Here is a 21764-nt window from a genome sequence, read left to right on the forward strand (position 1 = left end):
CCTTTATTCTGTTCATCTGGTCTGTGACGTAACAAATGTGTCCCGCTGGACTCCCGGCAACTGGAGGGGTACCTCTCGGTGTTCTCACGGCTCGGTCACGGCGTCTTTTTGTCAGCGGGATCCGGTTAGAATTTAAGTCAGAATTAAATTCTTCTCGGGTTCCCGCCGGGCCCAAACATAGCCTGGTAGCCGCAGGGTGTCCCGCGGGGCCACGTAGGGGTCACGCCCGAAATTACCATAAAACAGCCCGGGAACTACCTGGCAGGACCCCTTTTCTCAATTGGGACCGAAGCATAAAGTGTTGTCCGGAGTAAGAGGTGTAGGTTCTTCTCCAGAGTAAGAGGGGTAGAGTGTTCTCCGGAGTAAGAGGGGTAGAGTTTTCTCCATAGTAAGCGTAAAATGTTCTCTCTTTTTCATACAAGTTGGAGGCCTATGAGTAATTAAATGTTATCTCCAGCAACAGGATTTGTTGAGTGTTCTCCGGAAAAAAAAGTAGAGAGTAACCTGCACAACATGGTACAAGACTTAAGGGTTTGTAATCGACCCAGAGCTTTAACTTGTAAAATTCAGTGGTTGTGCATGTGGGGAGATGTTTTATGATAGAACAATAGATAAAGCTGCAATACAGGTAGTGACAGAAGATGTGCTCCATCAAATTTGTTGCAGACTAGTACTTTTCACCAAGGGAATTAAACCAAATATCATACAATGTAAGTACAGGCGGGAAACTTCAATTCTAATAGTGTAGATTCTCCTTTGTTGTAATTCCTCTGTAACAGAGGTGTTTGTCAATAATTATGTAACTAAGCTGAAAATTTCGTCTCCTTTTTCACAGCTTAGAATTTCCCATAATTGCTGGCTTGTGTTGACAAATTATACATATTTTTTGTGCAATTTGTGTGAATAAGATTTGTATCAAGAATGCTGCAAAACTTTCTGAATGGAGAATGTTTATTTGTTTGGAAAGATAAACTGTGAAATTGTACAGGTTGCTTGTTTGAAATTGTTCAAAGTCTTAATGGGATAAAAGTGTCAAATCAGTTTTTATTTCATAGAAAAGATAGTACTGTAAGAAAATTTACCTAAGTTACACTTCACCCAGATTGTATTTTTGGCTGAAAAATTTCTTTTGTTCGATGTATCTAGTTCCCATCCTTGCATCTCTTCAAAATTGTTACCAATCATGCAGTAGAAAAATGGAGTCTGAGTTAGCATTGTGCATCTAGCATAATATGGAAGTGTGCATTATGGGAAATTCCAGGCTGTTCCAGAGTGCAGACTCACTCCCAGCTCTGTCCTTTATGTAAATTGTTGCAGACTCATGATGTACAGGTCCTTTTGTACATTGGGATGATTGCTCTTGTTGTATACAGTAGATTGACTTATCCATTATAGTTGCAAAATGTTAGCCAGGGTGCAGTTTGCTTCAACAATCAAATCCCTTCTATGGAAAATAGTCTAACCCCATCCCCATATTAAACATTAAATTTTGGTCCGTACTTCCTTCTAGCCTGGGTGCCATCCTCCATAGCTCCCTAATGTTGCTGGCTACCACGTAGCCTATGTAACCCAAGCTCCGGGGGGCTCCCTACATAGTCCGCCACCCAGCTGGGTGTTGGGCGGCCGGCAAAAGCTAGCTCATTACGTGACGCCATCACCAGACGTTACATATGTCAGCAAGTCCAGACTCCGTGGTAGCCAGCGACATTAGGGAGCGGGCGAAAACTACGGCGGATGGCACCCAGGCTAACTTTCTCCTCCTTTTCTTATAATTCTGGGAATAAAACTTCTCAGAAGCTCAAACTTTATGTCAGGCGAGTGTTTGAATCCCATTATAAGGACCTTGATTGTGACTTCTCACCCGTATTATCAGGGAATATTCAAAATTTGCCATTTAATCATCCATTCATGGATGGATGCCAGACTAGTCTGCATATAGAAGTATTCGGAGGTGCAACTAGAGCTAGAATAATGTGGGATACCAGGCTAGTGAATTGTCACACGTATCAGGGCTCTTTTATTAGTACTGATCACTTACATGTAGTATCAACTGTTGCTGAGTTGGATGAAGGCACATTTATTACAACCTTGCTAAATATAATCATTGAGATACGCGTGCATGCGTGTAATATATGGTTTCTACGTGTAAAATCTAAATGTACATTTGGTGTAAACATTATTGGAAGTTACTTTGAATTCAAGGATTGTTCAATTTTTAAGTTGGCTGCACTAAATAAGCCTTCAGGGACTGATAGTGGAAATGCTGACCAGTGAATATCATGATCAAAAGGTCACTCAAGTGTTTGACTGTATGTTTCAAACAATTTAGAAAAAGAAAATTTCTCCAAACCTAAAAAAAATTCCTTACGAGAGGTGAAAACGGTGTACGTAATTACAAAGCCATACGATTAGGCCAGTTAAACACAGATGAAACTAAACGTCTTAAATTCTGTTCGTCTTCTGTTTCTTTTAATTTTAAAATATCTCTAAGAACGGAGATGAGACTTAACAAGAGCAGATGGCAGCGAGTTTGTTTTGTGACAGTCTATCAAAGCTGGAGGCAAAAAATTATTGTACACAAATAAAGGTTCTACGGCAATCAACTACTGTTACAGCTTTGACAGGAAAAGAAAAGAAAGTGACCTCGATCCAGTTTTCCTCATTGAAGAGCTAATCTTCCACTGGTTGTGACAGAGAAGACAGACGCTAAGTATGTACAGTATTTACAGGTTCATTGTACCGGGGAAATTCCCCTAGCTCTTTTTGACAAGCACAATGAACAGTGGACCACGGTTAACATCCCATTCGAAGGACTGCAACCCTAAACAGTAGCGTGCATGTCGGGTGAGCGACATCAGCCAGGATTTGAACTCCCAACCTCTTAGTCCAGAGGCAGGATCGCTAACCACTAGACTGCGCACGCTACAGGGCGTTTAGACTTGTTAAAGGAGTCCCAACTGTGAAGAACGAAGAATTCAGTGGATTAGTTTCCAATGGACATATGTCAGGTGCATTAACCTTTTCTAACGGGTAACTTTGATTAGCTTCTAATTAATAGAATAATTGCCATAGATCTGTTATACTGTGACAGTGTGGTACCAAAAGGGTTTCTGCATTATGAATACTTAGGCCACACCAATTTAATTTCTTGGTTAACGGATTTGACTGCTTCATTTTTTTCCGATTTGCAAATAAAAATAAAAATTCAGAATCAACTGTAAAATGCTCATATTTTGCCCTGAACAGTTGAAAACAGTCCTTTTCATCCTAGTTGTTACAGTTATTCCATCTTTCAATCCAATGGTATCATTAAAAGTTCAAAATTCATTGTTTAAATTTTGAACCAGCCTGGTGTGTTGACTTCATGGCTCCTATCGTACCATTTTGGGCCGTAATAGGATGCCTACCCTGTAGGCCTGTTTTTAGTTTTATTTTTTCTCGCCCGCCCGCTCCATTATTGTTCAAGCAAAATCCGTTAACCAAGAAATTAAATTGGTGTGGCCTGAGTAGTAAGTAGTAAGATTAGTTTGGCCGTTACGTTATGTTCGAAATGTTATCATACACACCTAGGAAGGAGGGTGACAACTAGGGTGAGATTGATGACTTTTTGATCACCGATCATGCAAATGCTACTATTCACCAATTTCAAACTTCCCATAATGCCTAGTAACGGTCACGGATATGACGTAAGACCACCCCCTCCCCCTTCCTCGATGTAATATTTCCAACAAGTTCTATCGACAAACTGGTATAAAGCGCATGCCATAATTTCATTCTTGTTGGAATTAGAGAAAATGACGTACCTTCTATCGTTCTACCTTCTACTCGCACGGTTGCATTACGTATATTATGGAGGACCTCCATGCGTATATTAGAACGATAGAAGGTACGTCATTTTCTCTAATAGAGAAATAATTCAAAACAATAGTTGACCAGTTTGTCGATAGAACTTGTTGGAAATATTACATCGAGGAAGGGGGAGGGGGGTGGTCATAGGTCATATCCGTGACTGTTACTAGGCATTATGGGAAGTGTGAAATTGGTGAATGGCCTGTCTGAGAAAACATGTTCATGGAAACCATTTGCCCTGTCTTCTTCTGATCATAATGTTTCTGCCTGCAATCAGTTGGTGTTCTGGATCTGTTTTAGATTGAGTTGTTGGATTTGGTTTGTGACTGAAACTGTTTACAGTGAATGGTTTAAGCAATGTGCAATGATAAGTAAGATGTCTAAAGGAACATTCATCTAATGTTCAGGCAAGTTTTTGAAAACGTTGAAAGAGAGGAAGGGTTGAAAAGACTCAAAAGGCTTGCAGAGGTTTCTTGATAGGTGGTAGAGGTCTCATGGACATTAGAAAAAACGTTTAGTTGATTGGGTTTCTGATATTTTTTAGGTGAAAGCCTGGTCACATTCCTTGTGTGCTAACTTAAAGATTATGTCACAGCAGATTGAGGACATTTTAGGACAGTAATAAGGAATGCTGTCTTGTGTACATACAGTAACCGAAATGGTTATACTACTTGTTTATTGTTGCCCACCATCCATTCTGTCGTAGCCTTGCTTAGAAATGAAAACTGCTTGACAAATGTGACCGCACTGACCATATTCATACTGTTTAGTATATTATATACTTATTTCAAATTTTATAGAAATTACTGTAAATTGGCACAGCCAGATGAATGGGGGAAGTGATGAAAAACTAACCATGAAAAACAGACAAAAGGGGCAAATTTAGAGCAACTTTTCTCCTCAAAAATGCATACTTACTTTTTCCTGTGTCCTGTTTAAGAGAAAGTCTTGAAGCTATAATTAATTTTTAAAGTTGTTTCCTTAGCAAATGCAGCAATCCGTGTTGTGTTTCCATTATTAGTTTTAACTGTTTACAGAAAATTGCTGAGTGTATACACCTGTATAAGAGTTATTATGTCATGTAAGAGACAGTGTCTATCATATGATTGTATCTTGAAAGAATGTGCACATTACATACAGTGTTCTAATACATTTTAAAAACATGACATTTAGTGGTGACTTTTCTTTTGTTACCTCCATGAAAAATGGAGGTATTGTTTTTGGCCTGTGTGTCTGTGTGTGTGTTTGTGTTTCCGCACATTTGTAGTCAGCATAACTTCATAATGCCTTTATGGATTGTGATGATATTTGGTATGTTGGTAAGTCTTAGGAAGACAAAGGTCAAGGTCAAATATGGGCCTCCGGGTGGATGACCTTGGTACTGCAGCAGAACTTCCGGAACTCTTGTTGATATAGTTGACTGTAGTTAGCTCTGGGTATGCCAGACACTCTTGTCTCACGACTTAAAAAAGTCAACAATCATGAATGTGGCAAATATTTCAAGTTTAATGCCATCAATATCAAATTGTGATATTTTCTCACCCACAGTACATATCATGAAGAATTTTTACAACCAAATACGAAAAATGCCAGTGCTGGACACTAAGTACTTGTATTTTTACAAACGATAAAACAAAAAGCTTGTTTCTGTGGTATTGCATTGCAATGTTATGACAGACATTGCACATGCTTTACACCTAACATCAACAGTGATTTTACCAGGTACCTCTAGAGACATCCACATGACAACTTATCTTATTGAGCCCTTAAGGCCACACCAATTTAATTTGTTGGTTGTCCGACTTTTTATCAAAAAAATATGAAGGGACACGGCAAAATAAAATAAAAACAGGTCTAGGCATCCCATTATTCATAGCCCCAAATGCTACAATAGGAGCCATGATGTCAACACAAAAGACTGGTTTAATAATTTTTTTTTAAACAATGAATTTTGAACTTTTAATCAAACCACTGCATTGATAGATGGAAAAACTGTAACAACTAGGAAGAGAAGGACTTTCCCAAATTGTTGGGGGTAAAATAGGAGCATATTTGAGTTCAGTTGAGTCAGAACCAAACATTTTTTTTTCAAATCAGAAAAAAATGAAGAGGCGAATCCGAGATCCAACAAATTAAATTGGTATGGCCTAAGGATGTCTTGAACACCTGGATATCTGAATGCTGTATTTATTATTATTATTATATAATAAATATAACATTAGATCTCAAAATTTCTTTTCCTTCAAATTTAAAGAAATTATGACATCTAACGTTAATGTCAACTGGCAGTGAGGGTACTTGGCAGAATTATAGTAGTTGATGGTACATTTTGAAATTTGTTGTTTCAATGTGCAAACCAGACTTTCAACAGGCATACATAGTAGCTATTCTATAATTAGTGTTCTAATAACTATTAATGTTAGATATCATTACTCTATCATAATAAGCCAATCCAATTGCAATACTTACACATGTATACATTTTACATGTATGTATCAAGTCCATCAGATATTCATGATTTTATTACTAGTACAAATTATTGCAGTACGATCATTTCAGAATGATACACCGTTCTGTTCTGACAACTCAAGCTACATGATTGTACAATAATGGGGGCCCGCAAACACTTTTCTGTAGAGCGTAATCGGCCGTTTTAATTCTACGTAGAGCATAGACGGACTGCTCTGATTCAACGTAGAGCGTAATTGGCGCATCTTGCATAGAGCGTATTCGCCGTTTTAATTCCACGTAATGCGTTGTAGCCACTTGGAATTTAACGAAAAGCGTAATCGAGAAGATTCCTGAATTCAGCATAATACATAGCCGGCTCTCAAAATTTAGCGTAGAGCGTTGTCGGGACCCCCCTCCCCCCATGCAGGCCCCCAATAATGTATGTTCCGACAACCATATCACATATGATGGAGTGCAGTGGTGTTAAAATGATTGTGTCTGAACACCTGTAGTGCATCAGAACATACCAGGAAAGACTGTCCACAATCACATAATTAGTCTGCCCCCCACACACCCTCTTAAATTTTACCAGTAAGAGAGGCTAGTTAAGAACTTTCATATATCATTATTATTATTATTTATAAGGCACGGTCTCACTATAGCACATGGTACCATCTGAATAGTACTAGTCAGACTTGTATTACATATTATAGCAAACAAAGCAAAATTTTAAAGTCTTGCAGTTGTACATATTAATCACAATAATTATACCAGGTCCTGTAAGCACTGTTTGCTTTCAATAATGATATTTTTTGTCAGGTTCCAAACTACAGTATCTGTAGCCATGGTCACTGTGTGAAATTTTTTTATTAGTACATTTTTTTTTTACAATTTCATGATTCTGTGTTTTGTTAAAAGCAAGTACATTGTATGTCACAAAGTGGACGGAATGAATTTTTTTTAAATACTAGTATTGACAGTGATTTTGCAACATTTACAGCAAGACCCTGTTTTATATAATATTGTTAAATGTTAATTTATTTTTTTTATTATCTGATTAATTTTCTAAAAATTTCATGATCATTTATTTAGTAGAACTGTTGAATAATAAACTCAGAGGTTTTTCGCATGACATTGTGCAAAAACTCAGTGCAATGTGAAATCTTTGAATTTAGGCCATGTTGATTTGATTATATGGATGACATCCTCCGGGAGCCCCAAAACTGATGCGCGCGTGCGAATAAAAAAAAAGTTTTGCAAAAAAAAAAAGTTCTTTTCATTATGAAATCTACGTGGTCATGAGGGTTGAGCAAATGGCACAGAATATGGTTTGGCGAATAATCTAGTCTTCAAGTTCATTTCTTTACAATTTCGTCTTTTTTCGTTTGATTTTGGCATTCTACGACATTGGTATAGTTTTTATTAATTTTTTTGTAACTTATGGTATATTTTTGCTCATTTTGCAACTGTTTTGTACGATTTACAGTATGGTTGAAAACTTTCTTTTTTTTTGGGAAACGGCCGAAAATTCATGCGCGCGCGGATGTCATCCATATAATCAAATCAACATGGCCTTACATGATTGTGCTAGAAATCAGAATTCTTTACATCTTTACAGCTCTTTTGAAGCTCTCATCATATACATAACAGTCATACAAACAAACTATTTCATTCTTAGGCTATAAACTTGGGTTTTGCCTTGCATCTGTAATTTCTAGCCTGTGCTTCCCTCTGGGGATGATTGACCCGCTAATCTACAAGAGCTAAGTCTGGGTTGGTGGAAAAAGTGGTATAGTCTGGAAGGCAAAAAAGGCTGTCCGGCCTGGTGCTGGGTTGGGTGAGTTGTGCCCCCTAGCAGAACATGGTAGAATTGCAAGCAGTCAGGATTCTTTGTCAGACACTATGGAAACCAGTCATCACGACCTCTGACAAGACTCATAATAGTAAAAGACAGTTCTCTGTCTGACAATAATTGGTCCATGTTATTGTTAGCACATGATGCATAAATGAATTATGTTGAAAGGGCTACTAGAAACATGATATAGCCAGACTACAGTACAAAACCTTGTTGCTTCAATAGATGACAAAAATGATGTCCATTCCCACAGTTTGACAGAAAACAGCAGCTGAAAACCAGACGAAAGGAAGAAACCAAGAGCGAGGCAAAACCCTGAAGTTTACACATTATTGCAGACACAGAGATTTCTATTCGTAGTAGACTCCATACACCGTTGCCACCGCGTATAGCGACCCGTTCTGGAAGTCCTGGGTGGCGAACGTGTCGTTGTTTGGGTCCCAGAGGCAGCGGGACCCGATGCGGAGTCCCTGGTTGTTGAGTTGACCGATGTGGATCAGACAGATGATCTTGTAGCGGGGAACCATCAGGTCCTTTACACGAGCCTTGATAACCTGGAGAGGAAATTGACAAACAAACTCTAACTTGTTGAAAAACACAGTGTAATACACATGTATACCGGTAAACAAAATAAACATTGTGTACTAGCCTCCTGGAGCTGTGGAGGAGACTGTGGAAAGAAAATCAGGTAGTATGCTGCTTAGTATGTATACTGAATTCCTTTACAAATGTCATAAGGATCACTTTCTCCCACATCCCATTAACTAAAGTCAGGTACCCATTTTACACCTGGGTGGAGTGAGGAAAGTCGTGCAAAGTGCCTCTCTCAGGGACACAAGATCAATGACGATGGCAGGATTCGAACCCATGAAGTCTGCGTTCTGGGCCAAACACCCTGTTGTTACACCACACAATCCCACTACTACAATGATCCCACTATTTCCATACCCGGACTTTTGAAACCCCAGTCCCTCTGGGAGCATCTTTTTTAACAAATGACCATAAATGACCACTCAGAGTCCTTCACTAAAGAGACAGAATTAAAACTGTCATCTTTGATTCATATATATCATCATGATAAATATGAATGACATCAGACCAATGAATTCTCTTCAAAACTTAGGATTTTGAGCAAAATTTGTACATGACCAAAGCAAAGAATTATATTATATAGGACAGCCCCAGAGTGGTCACTCACTAAAAAGACATCTACATTGTCGTGCATTCCTCGACTAGTGGCTGAATGGAATCAACTAGAAATGCCAATTAGGGTCTTGGAGGTTGCAGTGTCAAGTCAGTCAGACATTTTGTCATTCAAACGGCATCTTGTCCAGTCAATAAACAACAGGTTTCAGGATAACTTTGATACAGACATTCTATGTACATAGTCTTGCAGATATGCTTCATGCATACATGTAGTTTTAAGACCACGCTGACTGGTTTTATAGGTCCATGCCATTGACGTATTTTTGTGATAATGTGTATAATTCCAATGATTTTTTAAAATGTTTTTTATTGTAATTTGGGGAGGGAGCTGGAAAAGGTGCTACACCTGTTCCTTCGATGTATACCTGGGTGGAAAATTTTAATAAACAAAAATTACTAGACAATTACCAAGTCCGTCTTACCTCTGAGATAGTTTTGGTCATCTGCCTGCAGAGCTCAGGTTCGTACCTCTCCTCCTGTAGGTAGTTCTGCAGGACGTCCTTCAGGATGTGTCTGACTGTGCTGACAGGGAAACGTTTGGTGGGGCTCATCTGGTACGTGTTCTCCAGCTTCACCGGAGGGTGCAGCTCATCTGTGTGGCTAGGCTCGTCCATAAAGGACACCGTACTGATGGAGCTGAGGAGAGAAGGAGATACAACATGTGAGACACTAAGGCCGACTTTAGACTGACGACGGTATACGATCGCACAACAATCGTTGTGGGCGGCAGCTGCCTTTAGACACATGACCAGGAAGTGTGGTGGACACCCGCAGCGCAGGATAGCACGCCGCGCGCCAATTCAAAATGGCGGCGAGAGAACCCCTTTTTTTCGGCATGCTGCAGCAGATTATTCTGCTTTTGTGCCCAGCAAAGAAGGGATATGAGGCACATGTACCGAACGGGGCAATACTCCGGGTTTGAACCCGGCGTTCGGTGCTGCCGTTGGCGTGGCTATATTGGCCTGGAAATATGGATCGGCGGATCGGTTCGTACCGGAGGAGTAGTGATTGGTGGCAGGGGATTGTACTAGACACGTATGACGATATAAAGTCTTTGATTTGACGACATTTTGATGATACAGGCGATGTGCTTGGACATGAATTAACCCTTGCAGGCTTATTTGCATAAGGCCAATGACCTCCCACTTCCTTCGCCAGCGACGGTTCACTTTAGACGGTGGAAAATCCTCCTCGGACCCCCCCCCCCCTGAAGGATCACACAATAGGACCCGAGGTGGTAGTGACGACGATTTGAGGATTACCGTCGTGCGACTGTTTTGATGGTCTTTAGACGGTGGTAAAATATCGTCGCTGGCAACATCTTGACGATAAACATTCGTACGACTATCTAACCGTCGTCAGTCTAAAGTCGGCCTAAATAGAGACATGAACGCCTGTGGGATGGTGGGCATCTGTTGGGCATTGGTGCCATTTTCTGTCATGGTATTCAAGGGGTTAATTTGTTATGACTGGCTCATGTCAGGGGGAGGATCTCAGACTTTGGTACAGTATGAGGAGCCCCAAAATGATTAATGATGATAGTGCAGCACTAGTGGCCAATTTCCAAGGAATCTAGTCTAAGGTGGCACCAATGCTGAAAATGCCAGATCGGGGCACCACCTATGCGGCACCTACAAAATGTATGGGGCACTGAACACCACTTTTGCAAGGGTACACAACACTAGTTTTATAAGGGTAATGACAAATTTGTGCAAGCCATATGTAATGCAACCCCACTGCCCCTAAAGCTGTGTACTGGTACACAGTACTGGTTCTGCACCGGAAAAATTGATTAAGCACAGGTCCAGAATACCTAGCCTCTGTTCCGGGATCGGTCAGAGTTTTTTTATGGAAAATACCCCTCCCCCCCAAAAAAAACCTGGGAACGCCTGAAAAAGAGGCTACAGAATACCTACAGTTGAAATCCCTGGTACTATACCTAATTAATTTCACACTAATTACATGGCCTATTTGTGACCTAAACTGTGTAAATAGCTGGTCCCCCATGGGTCCCAAAGTAAGGACAGTGTGTTTGTGTTACAGACTGACAGTGTTAACTACCCTGAAAGATCTGTTGCATATTAGTTACACTTCCTCTAGATGTCACTTTGGTCAGGTTTGTGTTGCAGGATAGGAGATGATAACTGTAACATCTTAGTTTTGCCCATGTTTTGTAAAAGAATCCTCCATTAACAAAAACTTACATTAAACGGTCAAGTTCATGTTTATGTCATTATGGAAGGAGTTCAGAAAATTCAAATTCAGGTACAGTTTCAGGATCAGACTTGTACCTAAACCCGTGTAACTGTATCTAAAATTTGTAATAGGTACACACCTCTAGCTATACCTTACCATTAATATTTTCATGATCAGTTCTGTATGCATATAGCCGATAGCTTTATAATTATTGGAATATGACTTAATCTTTTTACGTAACTGACTTTGAGTTTGACATACATTGATTGAGCAGATATCCAGGAATGTTTATCAGTTCTGTTTATGAGAATCAATGAATTTTATTGATGTGTTTGAAGAGCATACCACAATAGTGTTGTAGCTTGAACAATACTGGTAGGCAACATTTCTGAACTTGCTATGCAAACCATAACAACAAAGCTGCTTCTTTTGAAGGTACACGACATGGGTTTTTATTAAGTTTCTCCTAACTTTAACAACCTCTTAAAAATATGTTACCACAACACAACTTGATTCAGTAATGCTTGAATGTGTTTAAACAAAGTGCATTCAATTTGATTATTACTTTTCTTTGCAACACCACGACTGGATTCCACTGCATCACAGAATCAAGACTATTTTAATAACAAATTAAGTTAAGCTGATTTTTAATGCTTATCAACTTCTGACAATGGTAATATGCAAAATAATACCGTTGTCAGAATTGCTACCATAAAAAATATTCCTCTAAAAACCATAGAATCATGGAAATATAAAACTGGAATTTTCTTTCTTAACAGCCAGCAAATGCAATAGGTTAAGTGCAGGTTAACCAATTGTGGTCCATTGGAACGTTGTTTCAGTGACACTCAGAAAACAAATCTGTTGAGAGTTATTGGCTGTGTGTTAGTTTGTCATGTCCAACTGTCACAGTGTTTGTGAACTGGATGAAAACTTGTGATAAGAACCATTTGATTATTGACTCTAGTCCTTCTTAGTTACACATGAGATCAAGCAACGAAGCGTGATAAAGGCACACAAATATAAAACCACACAAAAACAAGACTCAATGATTCTGTGATCATTTCTGGCCTGGATTTTGATTCATGTGTCATTACTAGTAGACTATTACTTGTGTGAGGTCAGCTGAAAAAGTAAGGATCATAGTTTTATTCATACTATGATTGACATTTTTGAAATACTCAAAAAATTTATTATGATTTTATTAAGGGGTAGTATTTTTGAGCCAGGGTTCAAAATTCATTTTGGTCCACCCAGTGCACTATGAAGAAATACTGACTGTTAGTTACTTTGAGTGCTGAATTGTGGTTCATCTTTTTTTTCTAACCGTGCATAACACTGAGTTACAGTACAGTAAAGCTTCAGGCTTGTGTACTAGCTGATAGGGGGGTGGTTGCTATTGAGACAAATTGACCAACTGCTCAAACAAATGGGTCAGGAATCAGTGAGGTACATTGATATGTACAGTTAGTTGAATACATGTTCAGCACCTGACCAAGAAAGACATGGACAGCTAGCTTCAACCTAGTGTGTTCTTGGGCCAAAATATGAAAAGATTTGAATTGTTTTCTAATTTGCACATACAAAATGTTAACCTGGCTTTTTTAAAAGGTATACAATCTACAAAAGAAAAGGACAAAGACTGAGTTCCAAGTTCCAAGTCAACAATGTTTTTAAAAATCCATTTTTCTTTCTAGTGATTCTTTTCAATCAAAAGTCATGTCGAATTCTTTATTCCTTTAACCTCTAAATTTGAAGACTTGTCAATACAAAAAATAGCCCAACTCGACTCAAATTTATTACATAGACACACCAATTCTGTCTCAAGATGAGGAAATGGCTGTAATTTCAGCCTGCCATTAGTAAAAGATTTGCTAAAATTGACCTGCCAGAAAACCCCGGACATGACATCACCATAGAAACTCTCCAAACAGGTGTCGACACAGCTAAATACTCAGGGCCATGCTGGTAAAAATACAGGACAAATGTTTTTTTGTCTTCTGCGACTGTCAAACTCAAATTTCTCAAAGCTTTAGTAGCATTACAAAAGAAATGAAACAGTACAGATCATTACATTACAAACCATAATATCACCAGGGTCCATAATATCGCCACCTTGAGAAACAGTGTGCTTAAAGATATTTTTTACTGCAACATACTTTTGGTATGTTCTCCTGCACACCTCAAATGTACATACCTAGAGTATGTTGCAGTAAAAAAGTTTAAGCACACTGTTTCTCAAGGTGGCAATATTATGGACCCTGGTGATATTATGGACAAAGATGTTAGATGTTCTGTCCCAAACATAATTCACTTTTAACAAACGCCATCACTTAATCAATTAATGGCACAGCCACTTTCATGTAACTGTACCTTACTGGTCCAACCTGTGCAAGTAGTGCAGAGAACATTTAAAAGTAGATTTATTAATAATAAACAAAATTGACATTAGAAGTCATGAAACCAGCAACAGAAATCAAAATGCTCAACTCCAGATGTGAGAAAGCCAGAGCACAGAGTAACTGTAAACACTAAAAGCTTGAACAGTTGATACAATGAGAACCGTACATGATTGTTGGCTTATAGATTAACCTGTGTTACAATAGAACGTTTCACCAGCTACGCAGTATCGTTACAATATATCCGATAGTACTTGATGATCTTATGCATTCTAGTTAAAAGATACATGTATATCATATTCTGTCTCTTCGATATTAAATATCTCTTCTAAAAGGGTATCTACTAGTAGCATTGCTGGTGGAAATGTGACATACACTATCTGCCTAGCAACAGCCAAACACATAGCTGAACACGGTACATGTGCATGTAACTCATTTAAAAAACTGAAAATATAATTCCTCAACCAAAGTCAAAGTACGCTACAGACATTCCGACACAGATTTGTGTTTTCCTGTCATTTGTGGAATAAAAAATGTAAAGGTTTCATTCAACCAAATGTAGCTAGGTTTTAGCTGCAACTTTCTCGCGCTGTCTGACGCGACGTCTTACCGTGGCTTCCGCTGGTTATCCACGTCCGTCCCGAAGGAGGAGGATCGCAGCTTAGCGAAATCCATCCCTGCATCTACCGCCCGGCTCGCGACCAGTGATCTCAATTGAAGTTTTTCCCCCGCCCGCTGCTACCTGGTAACCTTTTGGTTCGTCCCTTTTCAGTAGGCGGCACGGACTACCGAACGTGACAAAGGGCTTTCCCGATAAGCGCAGCGCCTGTGCGTTGCTCCCCAGACCCGTTTACACGCCACGCATTGAACAACATTTACTTTGGGTTTATTAGCCTGGTGCCTTGCCGGTTCCTTTGTGCAGGGTAAACAGATGATACCTCATTAGGCACGTTCTGATCCCAGGCTTCGCCACCAAACATTCAGGTCCGCAAATAAAGACTTATGTTTCCATCCCCTCTTTTTTAGAACTTTGAATAAACCCATCTCCTGCAGAGAACTAATCCAACATAAATGGATGACTGTACTTTTGACTTTACAGAGTTTTTTTTTCTTTTTCAGAGAGATTTCAGAACTCCCTGAAAAATGTTTTCTGGCTCTGAGGCCACACCAATTTAATTTCTTGGTTAACGGATTTTTCTAGAAAGATAATGGAGAGGACGGGCGAAAAAAAATAAAAATAAAAACAGGCCTAAGCATCCTATTATGGCCCAAAATGGTACGATAGGAGCCATGAAGTCAACACACCAGCCTGGTTCAAAATTCAAACATTGAATTTTGAACTTTCCATGATACCATTGCATTGAAAGATGGAATAACTGTAACAACTAGGATGAAAAGGACTGTTTTCAAGTGTTCAGTGAAAAATATGAGCATTTTGCAGTTGATTCTGAATTTTTATTTTTATTTGCAAATCAGAAAAAAAAATGAAGCGGGCGAATCCGTTAACCAAGAAATTAAATTGGTGTGGCCTGAGCCTTATCAGTGTGGAATCTGAGGATAAAGTCTGACCCAAGAATTTGGACAGCAAACTAAAAAAGCTCAAATGTATCTTTTCCTACTGTCAGATTGACAAAGACATGCATCTTCTAACTCAAATACTGGACATTTGTGAACTGTCCAACAGCCATTAGGAAAATAAAGACCACGTCACCAGAAGTCTTTCATCTCCGTTATAAAGACCGCGGCCGGTACAATTTCGTCAAAACTTATGTAACTCAGTTTGCAAATGACAATTGTTTTCCCATCGGTCTGACCAATCAAAAAGAGATATAAGTTATAAGGAGATTTCTGTTGTAAAATTGTTTTACCTGATACAGAGGTTTTTATCTGGGAAGTGTAGGAAAGGTGTTAGACCATTCGGACGTTCAAACGGTGACAATAAGATCGATTTATTCTTAGAACAGGTATGTTAGGGATCAAGCAGAGTTTGAGTTCAGGATCGAAAGCTTGCGGATGCACTTTTAAAATTTTTTTGTGGTCTCCTTTTGTCTCCAATGGTCTCTGCTTTCTAGCTTTTAAAAAATACTCTTTTTGGATGTCAATAACTTAATTGGTTCCAGAATTCACCAAAAAAAATTCAGTCATATTCAATTAAGCATTCCCTTAGAAGATCATTTTAGACAATACTTAACACGTTATACAAAACATGCTATACATAAAGGGGAAACCTAATTTCCATCGATAATGTTTGGCTTTTAATTGATTTTTCTTTGTAAAAAAAGTGTGCATATAAGATCTGTCACCTATCCAGTTTGCAGTCTCCAAACTAATAAAGCCACAAACAAACAGACCAGTGCCAGTGAAAACACAGCCCACTTAAGTTGCCTTGGCAGTGGTAATACATTAACTACCAGCTGTACTGCCTCTCAGGTAAATAGTCTGTTAAACTTAAAGCTCCCCCTAGAGACAAATTGTAAAATTGCACCTGGTCCATTTCAGAGATGCATAAATTTGTCTGCCAAATACTAGTATTCAAGGGGGCCTGCATGCCCTTTTTTGTAAGACGTAATCAGGCCTTTTTAGTCTTTGTAATCTGTAGGCAGCCTCCCCTAAAATCAACGTAATCCGTAATAGGACATTAACTGCAAAGCGTAAAGTTGTAATCAGCTCTGAGACTTTTAACGTACATGTAATTCGTAATCAGTAGCGAAAATTTTGGGTCATTTGTACCCCCCCCCTCCATGCAAGCCCTCATTTAATATACCGGTAATCTTGTTGAAAAAAAAAACACATTCAGTTCTAAAGGAAGGAAATAAGTAAGATGTGTAATATGACATCCAAAGCAACTTAACTAAACAGTTATTTTTTGAAAGTGGGCCTTAAAATTACAACTTTGTTCACAGGTGGCTGGCATTGAGTCATGGCTTTTTCAGCTGAATTTAAAGGCATCCAGACACAGTTTTTAGGGCTTGGAAACCAGATATTTCAAAGTCAATATTCTAGTCACCTATCTAGTACATACTTATCTACAATGTACATGCTTGTATAGTGTATATCAACATTCGTGGAACAGAAATACCGAAAACTGTGATGAAAAACGGTTACTGGAAGGGCCCTGGGCTGATTTTTAGGGTACCATCGGGAAAATAAAAAGGACTCATCTTGGGGCTTGTTTTTGCAGTTTTTAAGTGTCCAAACTCCAAAGTATGAAATACTGATTCAAATGTGCTGATGTGCAGCAGTATGTCTCGATATCATATCATGAAACTGTCTTATTCAGAATAATTCCAGTTTTGCCGCCCTGAAATTGCATGAAAACAAACTGAAAAACAGCTTATTGGAAAAATCATATTCATCATTCAAGGACAGTTGACAGGACAGTTGTCAGCGCCTTTCGATTTGACTGTTGCTTTCTGGATCTAATTCAATTTACATCTAATTCAACTATATCCAATTCCTGTATTTAATGCGATAAAAAAATTATAATACTACAAGGTAGTACAATCTATTTTTTTCCTTTTTTCTAAAGTCTCTAAGGAAATGTGGTATCATTTCTGTGATGGAAATTACATCTAACTGTACGTGTAACTACATTGTGTGGGTAGCCGATTGAATTACCTGGCGGCAGTTCAATCAAGAGCTGGAAGGAATCATTGCCATCATTTTTATATACCAGGGCTCTGATATACTAGCACTTGCTCCATAAAAAGTCTGGAAGCCCCGGTTTACAATGACCCCGTTCATACCAGACTTTTACTAGCGGTTTCAACCGGTTTAAAAAAAAGTTTTGTTTTAGTCTAGTGTGAATGCAAATCAACCGTTTTTTTAGGGGTTTAAATCCGATTCACCGGACAGGATTTTTACAAATCGGTTACCCCCAGTATGACTATGAGAAGTCTAGTATGAACGCTAGAGGTTTCAGCCAGGTTTTCCCTCGCTAAATATGTAGCGGTTTCAACCGGTTTTTGAAAGTATGGTATGAACGGGGTCATAATACAGGAGGGTAGCCTCTACCAGGCTTCAGAAAGTGGCTAGAGAGCGTAAAATTAGCCAAATAGAGAGATAACATGCCAGGGGAGTTGGTCCGCTTAGAAAGTGTAGTTTTCCGCATCCTGGTACGTTATCTTTCTTAACTGATTTCTACTCTATCCAGCCTCTTCCTAAAGCCTAGTAGAGGTGATTTAGGCCACATCAATTTAATTTGTTTGGTCTCGGATTTGCCTCTTCATTTTTTTCTGATTTGCAAAAAAAAAAGAAAAGATCCTGGTTCTGAATCAACTCAAATATGCTCATATTTTGTCCCCAATAGTTGAGGAAAGTCCTGTTCTTCCTAATTGTTACAGTTTTTCCATCAATGCAACTTGGTTTCATTATACATTCAAAACTCATTGTTTAAATTTTAACCCAGCCTTTTGTGTTGACTTCATGGCTGCTATCGTGGCATTTGGGACTACATTGTATAATAGAAAGCCTAGATCTGTATCTAATTTTCTTTTTTTTTTGCCCTGTCGCTTAATTTTTTTTGAAAAATCCGAGAACCAACAAATTAAATTGGTGTGGCCTAAAAAGGGAATGGCACCAAGGCTTTCTGCTGAGGTCAATGAACTTGAACCATATACTAAATACACCTACCCATGTCTCTGTCTGCTCTCCCTAGGGGGAGGGGGTTTGGACTGCTGGGGGGGTGGGACGGCCTCGGAGGTGTTCAGCGAAGACGCACTCCCCCTCTTCTTCAACAGGCGCGCCGCCTTGTCGCGGGCAATGTCGCTGGTCTGCTTGTCCGACATACTTGACCTACATACGCGAAACAACGCAAACAAGAAATAAACGATGAAAGCAAAACATTTGCATCGACTGAGGACTCTGTTTATATTGCTCCTGACTTGAAAATAATGAAAACAGGTTTTTCATAGTCTAGTTCCTTGACAAGAGGTCAAGACTGAAAAGAGTGTTCTCAGGTGAATCCTCTGTGTCTTGGGCACAATGTTGGAAGGTGGAGCTCCATCTCTCTCCTTCCAAGCAAGTTGCCTTTTACCTGTATCTGTATCTGTATAGCCAGCATAACCGCCCTTCGGCGTAACACACCAGCTTCTATATCTGTATAGCTGGTATAACTGCCCTTTGGTGTACACCAGCTTCTGTATCTGTATATAGCCGGTATAACCGCCCTTCGGCGTAACACACCAGCTTCTGTATCTGTATAGCCGGTATAACCGCCCTTTGGCGTAACACACCAGCTTCTGTATCTGTATATCCGGTTTAACCGCCCTTTGGCGTAACACACCAGCTTCTGTATCTGTATAGCCGGTATAACCGCCCTTTGGCGTAACACACCAGCTTCACAGGCACGTGGCATGGCGGCAGCTGGTTGTACTGTGAACCTTTTAGTTTTAACCCATGGTTTTACCTTCCCAACCAAAGACCCACTTCACACCTGATTGGAGTCAGAAAAATCGTGCAAAGTACTTTTCCCAAGTACATAATGTCTGGCATGCATGGAATCAGACTATTATAAGCCACACATCTTTACCTGCTAACCACTCGGATGCCCCACATAAATTGCACATTTGTTTAGAAAGCTTAAGACAGTCTGTCTTTTGTCATGATAATTTTTTAGCACACATTTGATTCTAATTGGCCACAATCACAATTGTTGTGAGATCTTGGGCCTCTTTTTTAGCTTGTAAAATGAAATCGCAGTAACCTTACAAAACTGGAAATACCTTCACACTTACTACTAGTATGCATACAAATTTACACGTTATTTCCTGTATACACCTTACTATGCACACCTGAGCTATTGTGACCTAATTGATAAGGATATAAATTCTTGTCACTGGTTAATTGTTAATAGTGCTCAATTTATATGTTGTTGGCTTCAATGTAATTAAAGACTGGTGCTACTGGGTGGATGCATAAGTTGGTAGTTTTGACAATTAAGTCTTTCATGTGATTAACACTTCAAAACCGCAGACCTATAATTCAGGAATTTCCACACCGGCCACAATAAGGCCACACCGACTTAATTTTATGGATGACATCCGCTTGCGCATTGATTTTTGCCTGTTCTCAAAATAAAAAAAAATTATCACGTCCACGGAGGCTCTGGCCTGGCTCTAGGCCTGAGTAGTCCATGGTAGTTAGCAACAATACGGAGCTGGGCACCCATGGCTACCAAATCTCCAAGAACTCAGTACATACTATAGTCAATAGTGCGGTTTCATAAATTCTGCAAAAAGCCAGCATGTGCCACAGCAATTCCTGTGGTACATGGTTTAGTAGCATTTTTATTTTTGGCCGGACTTTTTTTTTATTCGCCTTCGTACTGGTTTGGGGGTCTTCAGAGGATGTCATTCATAAAATTAAAATGGTGTGGCCTAACCAATTTATTGACTGGTTAGGTAAAGGGGGAGGGGGGCGATGGGCTTGAAAATTCTATAGTGTGATCAAGGAGCTTAAAATCTAGTTCTTAATTTATAAACGTTAATGGCTTGGTTTCTACACTCTTTGGTTGACAAGAAATTAAACAAAGAGAGTGAAAACTGACACTGTGTACATTACTGTCTGCATACTTGTACATGAAACCTACACGAGTAAAACCTTTTTGTTTTCCACAAAAGACCGACGTGTCTACAAAGGAATGAACACTGTATCGATAACACACGAAAACAACACATAGTTACCACGTTACCTACTGTAAAATGTCCTTAATCTGGCTGATAAATACCTGGAAATTTCTATTCCAAAATAGCAGGAACGCTCAGGTTTTGGCGCGTTTAGAAATATGTCCACCTCAAAAACCGGAAGTAAACAAACACGGTGTGGATTTACCACAACAAAACGGGAGTTAATCTAAAACTTGGGCGAGTTATCATGGTGAAGTGATAAATACACTTACTTGAGACGTTGCCCCTCCACTCAGCAGTCTTTTCAGGTAAGGAATGCGACCCACAAGTTGTCAATGTGGCCCCCTGAATAGCGCTGACCCGGTCGCTCCGGGAAACTGCAAACTTTATTGATAATCACCTAATTAAATTCGCAGGACGGCATATGATTGGTCAACCTGGATGTTGCCCCGCCCATTTTTACCGAAGCCCACAGGTACAATATATAAGGAAGCCCCGAACGCAGTTTTCAATGAATATTTTTATTGACAATTTTAAGTACTGAAGCACACCTAACTTTAGTTACGTCGATTTTAGACAATTTCTTTTTGATAGGATTTTTCAGTTGTTTTTCTTCTTTTTTCTTTTTCTTTGAATCTATGAAGCTCATTCATAGATTTGCTAAAAATTTTACAACACGATACAACAACAACAACTATGGCTGGGTATTAGTTCGGCATGATCATGTCCAAGTACAGATTTAGGTTCAGAGGATCGGTTCTAGGTTCGGACCTAAACAAATCTCCAAGCACATCTAGATATTTTGAAGTCTCCACCAGACTTCTTTGCAGGCTGAATAGAAAGTAGAAAATGGCCTAAAATTGGCCAGAGAAGGTGGCCAACAATGATACCATTTTGTGTGCATCTTTCGGTGGCCGCAAAAAAGTGTATCAAATTGGCCAGGAATTATCCATTAGCCACACAGTATCTATTGGCCACCCGGTGGCTAAAGGACACTCCTCTGGCCAAAGGATACTGCCTTGCCATGTTGCCACCGTATGATCTGCTTTGAGAATAGGCCTAAACCTGGACCTGATTATTGTAATACACCACAGATATAAGTAGCTGTAGGCTTTCGTAGTACATCCGAAGAGATATAGAAGATCGAGTACTATTGGTTTAGCTTGCTTACAATTGACCAAT

The 21764-nt window shown here is 39.3% G+C and overlaps 1 protein-coding gene across 3 annotated transcripts; it reads right to left on the minus strand.

Annotated features, from left to right (window-relative positions):
• Positions 1-7880: 7880 nt before the first annotated feature.
• Positions 7881-20979, minus strand: LOC109486173 (tctex1 domain-containing protein 1-B-like). Of its 3 annotated transcripts, none has more exons than XM_019789880.1 (4): positions 20855-20979; positions 18589-18750; positions 9784-9997; positions 7881-8709 (listed from the first exon to the last, which is right to left on the minus strand). In XM_019789880.1, the coding sequence occupies exons 2-4, from the start codon at positions 18741-18743 to the stop codon at positions 8506-8508; spliced, it is 573 nt and encodes a 190-aa protein (XP_019645439.1). In that variant the 5' UTR covers positions 18744-18750; positions 20855-20979; the 3' UTR covers positions 7881-8505. The 3 variants fall into 3 exon arrangements, with proteins under 3 accessions (XP_019645439.1, XP_019645441.1, XP_019645442.1); XM_019789882.1 differs by lacking the exon at positions 20855-20979 and adding an exon at positions 20684-20801; XM_019789883.1 differs by lacking the exons at positions 18589-18750; positions 20855-20979 and adding an exon at positions 14567-14780.
• Positions 20980-21764: the final 785 nt, after the last annotated feature.

This window comes from Branchiostoma belcheri, unplaced genomic scaffold (genome assembly GCF_001625305.1).
Source record: "Branchiostoma belcheri isolate BF01 breed outbred unplaced genomic scaffold, Haploidv18h27 scaffold8, whole genome shotgun sequence".
Lineage (NCBI taxonomy): Eukaryota > Metazoa > Chordata > Leptocardii > Amphioxiformes > Branchiostomatidae > Branchiostoma > Branchiostoma belcheri.